The sequence below is a fragment of the Eurypyga helias genome, unplaced genomic scaffold (assembly GCF_000690775.1).
Source record: "Eurypyga helias isolate BGI_N326 unplaced genomic scaffold, ASM69077v1 scaffold21470, whole genome shotgun sequence".
Lineage (NCBI taxonomy): Eukaryota > Metazoa > Chordata > Aves > Eurypygiformes > Eurypygidae > Eurypyga > Eurypyga helias.
In genome coordinates, this window is record NW_010226678.1 from 905 (window position 1) to 7,217 (window position 6,313).

At 58.7% G+C, this 6,313-nt stretch overlaps 1 protein-coding gene across 1 annotated transcript; it reads right to left on the reverse strand.

The window, feature by feature from the left end:
• Window positions 1–745: 745 nt before the first annotated feature.
• On the reverse strand, window positions 746–5,447 carry KANSL2 (KAT8 regulatory NSL complex subunit 2; the record flags this gene model as incomplete). The annotated part of the gene is made up of 6 exons (XM_010154061.1): window positions 5,197–5,447; window positions 4,109–4,287; window positions 3,507–3,621; window positions 3,115–3,282; window positions 1,838–2,000; window positions 746–842 (listed from the first exon to the last, which is right to left on the reverse strand). Coding segments are annotated over exons 1-6 (973 nt in total), but the record flags the coding sequence as incomplete, so codon positions are not given.
• Window positions 5,448–6,313: the final 866 nt, after the last annotated feature.

Sequence of the window (6,313 nt, forward strand, 5' to 3'; positions counted from 1 at the left end):
CTCTGCCGCGATCCAGACCTGTTCCTGGACGGATCCACCCGATCCCACTCAGCCAAGAGCTGCGCAGGCGTGCAGCCAGGGTAACGTGGATGCCAGGGTGGGGAGGTGATCCCTGAGCTGGAGGGATCCCAGCGGATCCCCCGAGGCTGTTTCGGGAGGCTCGTCACGCACACGCGTGAACTGTCAAAGGGGAGAGCTGACCCATGGCAGCCCCAGGCAGGACGGGAACCACTCCCTCATTCGGATCCTCTCCAGAACCCCCAGGCGCACGCTCCAGCAGCCGGGCACCCCCCCTACCAACACCGCTCCCAGCAGGACGCGCCCCAAGAGCTCACGGACGCTGCTCCCGCAGCCAAGCCGGGAGCAGACCTGCTCCTACCCCCTTTCACGCAGCCAGAAACTCCCTCCTGCCTCCCCCGGGCTCCATGAGGTTCCCTTCTTGCTTCCAAGTGATCCAGCCACCCCGTTCGGATGCAGGTGGAACCCGGCCTGGGGAGGGGGCGAGGGCCAGACCAGCGCCTTGTCGCTCCCACACGAATTGGCCATTCCATGGGGATGGGGGTGCCAACAGACCGGGAGACGTTTCCTTTGGGCTCCTGTTTGAAACCATCGGCTACGGCAAACCGATGGCCTTGATTGAGGGCCGAAGAGGGGGAAAAAAAAAAAAAATCAAAGGATCAGACACACCTCAAATGGCCAGGTAAGTCGGGAACGCAGCCCGCGGCCCAGGCAGACCAAAGGATACGCGCGAGGCAGTGCCTGGTCATGGGGAGGGACTGGTTGGAGCAGCGGACGTCGTCGACAAAGGCCAAGCACCTCTGGCTGGAGCGGGTGGTGTGCGCCTGCAAGTCCAAGAGAAGAACTCGGAACTGCCCGGTTCCATTCCGGAGAAACCCCCTCGGCTACGTGACACCCACGTCCTGCTTTCAAAACACGCCAAGAGCAACCTCCGGCTCCAGCGAAGCCTCGCTCCTCGGTACGCCCTTCCCACGCAGGCTTTGCTTAAAACGGAGCTGACTCGGTTTCCAAAGGACCAACTTCACCTCGGATTTCATAAATCATGGAATGGTTTGGGTGGGAAGGGACCTTAAAGATCACCCAGTCTCACCCCCTGCCACGGGCAGGGACACCTTCCATAGCCCAGGTTGCTCCAAGCCTCATCCAGCCTGGCCTTGGACACTCCCAGGGATGGGGCATCCACAGCTTCTCTGGGCAACCTGTCCCAGTGCCTCCCCACCCTCTGCAGGAAGAATTCCTTCCTCATGTCCCATGTCAATCTCCCTCCTTCCGTTTAAACCCATTACCCCTTGTCCTGTCACTCCCTGCCCTTGGAAAAAGCACCCCCCAGCTTTCTTCTAGCCCCCCAGGCACGGGAAGGGGCTCTGAGGTCTCCCCGGAGCTTCCCTTCTCCAGGCTGACCCCCCCAACTCTCCCAGCCTGTTCCCATGGTAGAGGGGCTCCAGCCCTTGGAGCTTTTCCTCCAGGAACGAGGTTTCCCAGACTCATTTTTCAACTTTGGGTTGAGGGAACGCTGCAAGTTTTTAGTGGCGTGGGTGGCGCAAGGGGCCTGCCTTTGGGTCCCCACAGGGTTAGGAGGAATCTGGGATTCACCCCCTTAAGGATTTTCCACGTTTTTCAGTGATGGAAATCAGGCTCCTTGCGCTAAGCCCTCTCTTTCCGAAGGGAAAGCTCTCCAAGCCCACACTTCCCTCTGTCCCTGCAGAAAGGGTGTGACAATCTGGCAGGGCTGGAGCGGATCAGGCCTGGGATGGCGCCCAGGAAGGGATGAGGACGCCCAGCTTGCCGTCACTCCAGCCCCCGAGCCGCTTGGCCGTACCTGCTGGGCAGCGCCGTCAGTGGCCAGCATCCTGCGCTCCTTCAGTTGCCGGTGCAGCAGGGCCTCCACGCCGTAGCGCTGCCGGTACCGCCGCAGGCACTTCAGCCGCTTCAGGTTCTCCCGCTCCTTGGCCATCAGCCCCTCCGGGCCCGTCAGAAGGCTGCTGCCTGTGGGGAATGCGGGAGAGGTCAGAAAACACCGCCCCACCTGCCATGTCTTTCCATTTTCTCGGCATCTGGGGCCAAAGAGGGGCTTGTCGAGGAGCTCCCACGGCCGACTGACGACCCAGGCGCCGACGCGCGGAGCGAAGGAGCAGCGAGAGCCGCGTTTACGCACGGGAAGCGCATCTCCCGGCTACGGGAGAAGGTGACAAAACAGATTCCATCCCAAAATACATCCCAACTTGGAGCACTCGGGCCGAAAGAATATTTTCCCAACGGCTTTTCAAGCCGTTTGGCCACTCCAAAGTCTATTGTTGATTTCTGCAGGCGGAGGAATTCCAGCTTGCTCCTGGGCAAGTTCTGGAAGCTTCCCGTAAGCTCTCCCAGCCGTAATTACAGGGGAACCGCTCAGGATCTGCTTTTCTATTACTGGTTTGCTAAGAAAGAGCTCTGGAAAATTGTTATGTACCAAACTCCCAGTTATTTTTACTCAGGACCCCAGCCATTTTCCAGGAGGAGCTATTCTAAGGCTGCGCCAGCGCATTCCCTGCACTCCCGACCACAGCTACAACCCGGTTCCGCCGCTGCCGGAGGACGAACTCCTGCCTCCGAGAACGTGCCGCGTGCAGGGAGAATTCCAAGCCAGAGCTTTTCCAAGGGAAAGCTGCATCCGTGTGACAAACACGTCACCGCAGCAGCCCCGGTTTAACTACCGCAACCGGCTTTCAGGGCCTTCCAGACAAATCGGGTTTGTTTGTAAAATTTAAAAAAAACAGGAAATCCCAGACCAAAAAAAAAAAACACCGAACTTTTGTCTCAGAATTAACTTTGTAGTCTCATTTCCTGACAACGCTGCAAACCCTGAGGAGCAAAGGGATCCGGGAACCTTTCTAACCCCAACGATACCAATCTCCGGGCACGAGGCCAGGCGCAGAAGCGCCTTCTCCAACCCAGTTCAGGCCCTATCATAGTTTTCCCGCCCGTACTGAGACAGCGCCACTCCCAGATTGGCTTCTCCGAAGGGCAAATCCCACCGCTGAACGTGGAGCTCTGCAGGCGCTTCACAGAAGCGCCGTGACCCTGGGAATAGGGGTCGGTGACTACCTGTGCCGGTACTTGCCTATGGCTTCGTGCTCTCCCTTGCGGCAGTGCAGGAACTGGCGCTTCTTCTCCTTCAGGAGGTGCTGGAGCCGTTTGAATTGGTCGATGTAGAGGGATTGCAGGCGGATGAGCTTCTCCCTCATGATCAAAGCCACCTCCTCGGCTGTGTATACGCCGGCGTGCCTGAAAAACACCCGCAGGGTGAGGCTTAAGGGTGCCTCGGAGCTGTTCTCCTGGGCAAAGGACACGGATGTTATCGGAAAGGCAGGCTGAGTGGTGCTGGATCATACAGCCCGGCGAGTGCCAGGCAGAAATACCCTATTTATGGGGTGTTTTAAATGAAGAGACTACTCAGAGACTGAGGATGACACGGGTAAGCGGCTGGCAGCCACCAGCATCCAACTCACTTCAAGGGATCCTCCTGGTCGCTGTCGATGCTGTCGGCCTCGCTGTCCGGGTCCCCTCGCCACGTCTGGTCCACCGTGACAGCGTCCTGCTCACCATCGCTCCAGCTGTCCTCATCTGAAAGGACGAGTCACCCTGAGCGACAGGACGCGGCGCTACGTCCGAGCGTTCGCTGCTCCGGCGCAGGACAACCCGGGCCCCCAGGAGCTCAGCTCCACAGAGGCGAAACGGCTCCGCCTCGTGCCGAGAGGGACTTCTCCTCCCCAGCACAGTGCGAGGAAGGGACAAGGAACAGACACAGCCAAAACGCGTGGTTCCTGGGTGGGCAGGAGCCGTGGGCTGCCACACCGAGCGACCCTGGGAGACGGGAAGCGGGCAAATGCGCCTCCTCTGTGAGCGCACGGGAAGAAAGCCTGCAGGATTTCGGCCTGGCAGCGTGACTGCCCACAGCCCGTGGCAGGCAAAACGTGCCAGGGTCAGCAGAACACAACCCACACACCCCTGGGATCTTTTTTCCACTGGATTTAAGTGTAATTCTTGGAATTTCCACACAAACCAGAGAACTCCAGGTCCTCTCTCCCCAGCTTCTGCCTGCAGTTCTTACCTAGGATCCGACTGGCTTCGCTACGGCTGCTCTCCGCAGCCTGGGAGCCCAGCTCTGTTTTGGCGTAACAGCTAAGCTGGCAAAGGAGAGTCTCGCTTCCAGGTCCAGGACTGGACTTCTTCATCTGAGCCTGAAGCGCCAGAGCGTTCCGACGGGCGTGCTCCACGCAGAACGACGTGCTGCGGGAATAGATCACCAGCTCGTTACAATCCCAAGGCCTCAGCCAACAAGCAAGCAATGCGGTGAGAAACGTCCCCCGGCACCTGGAAAGCACATCTCCTCCACAGCTCTCCCTCGGAGAGAACTGCTGGCTGCAGGGACGGCTCGGGAATGCCAGAGCCCCACACACACCACTGCTGAAACGCCAGCTCTGGCAGCGGGACCGGGAGCCACATGGCACAGCCGCAGGGAGAGCAAAGAGCTTTGTACATAAAGCCACTGAGGTGAGCAATTCTGCTTCCAAACATCCACACTGGGCTCTCAGCTTCCACGCTGGCCCGCATCCGATGGATCCTTCTAACCGCAGAGGGACCAAGGGCAGGATGAAGACAACCAGTGTCCACATCCCTGAGGGTAAAATGCGGGTCGATGATCCCATAAGGGAATCTGCGCTCTGCTGACGTGCTTACTGGAACTGCTCTAGGTCCTTCCATCCCCACCAGCCAGACCATTTTGTTCCCATCAGGAAACAAGAAGCACAACCCAGGTCATCAGCTCACGTAACATGCGACCGGAGTATCCGTGCTGAGGATCATCTGTGCAGACAGCGGCCAAGTTAAATTTGCTGGGCCGAGCAGAGGTACAGCACCGCGTGGGTGCACGTACAGCTCTTCCACAGGACCTGGATCGCTGCAGCCACCTTCCGATGGCAGAGGGCAGCAGCCCGACGGTCCCACGGGACCAAGACGACTCCACGCAGTGCCCAGCACTCGCAGAGCCCTTTTCCAGCTTAAAAACGCTTCAGAAAGAGGGAGCCACTTGTCTGAGGTACGGTAAGTGCGGCAGCTGAATCAGGAAAAGGACCTTCTCCTGCCTGTTTGAATTCCATATGGTAGAGAACCGGAAAACCAGGAGGCAGAGGTACTCACCCATCCTTCTTCTCCGGTTTGGGCGCAGCGTTGGGACACCGCTTCCCGTTCTTGGTTGAGACGTAGCTGCACTGCTTGAAAGGGGCGCTCCTGTCTTCAAGGATGTGCTTAATGCAGAACTCCTGCCCCTCCAGCCGCGGCTGGGAGCACTGGCGGTGGGTGAAGGCGCAGGGCAGGGGCTCCTGCGGCCGCGGCACAGGAGTAAGGCGTCCTCGGCTCGAGGGCAAAACGTGGATCCGAATTCTGTTCATGCCAACGCCTGCTCGAGAGATGCACAGCAGTTAAAAGAAGAAACAAGCTATGGGTAAAAAGGAGGAGCAGCATCTGCTGAATGTCTCTGACCACCCCTGAGCAGGCGGGAGACTGTTGCTCCCGGCGCCTGAGGAAACATTTAGCTTTGCAGCAACCCCGTTCCTGCACAGAATGAAACATATGAAACAAAAGATGATCAGAGGGCTGGAGCCCCTCTCCTATGATGAAAGGCTGCAAGAATTGGGCTGGTTCAGCCTGGAGAAGAGGAGGCTCCGAGGAGACCTCATGGCAGCTTTCCAGTATCTGAAGGGGCTACAGGGGTGCTGGGAGAGGACTTTTTACAAGAGCCTGTAGTGACAGGACAAGGGGTAATGGGTACAAATTGAAAGTGGGGAGGTTTAGATTGGATATCAGGAAGGAATTCTTCCCGCAGAGGGTGGGGAGCACTGGGAGAGGTTGCCCAGAGAAGCTGTGGATGCCCCATCCCTGGGAGTGTCCAAGGCCAGGCTGGATGAGGCTTGGAGCAACCTGGGCTATGGAAGGTGTCCCTGCCCATGGCAGGGGGGTTGGAACTGGATGATCTTTAAGGTCCCTTCCAACCCAAACCATTCCATGATTCTATATATCACTCACCTGAGCTGCCAGATCCACGCCAAGGAGCGGGCAGAAGCACTGCTGCCTGCCAGCACTGTGGCTAGGGTGGGATACGTGCCCCCGAGGGACCCCTCTGCCCCCCACACCCCAGTGCAGGGCCCTCTCCGCCCAACACATGAATCCTACGGCTCCGTACCCCCCCAGAGTACAACGCTCCCTTCCGCACACACCCCACCAACCCCATGATCCCCATCCCTTCGTGGGCTCTGCC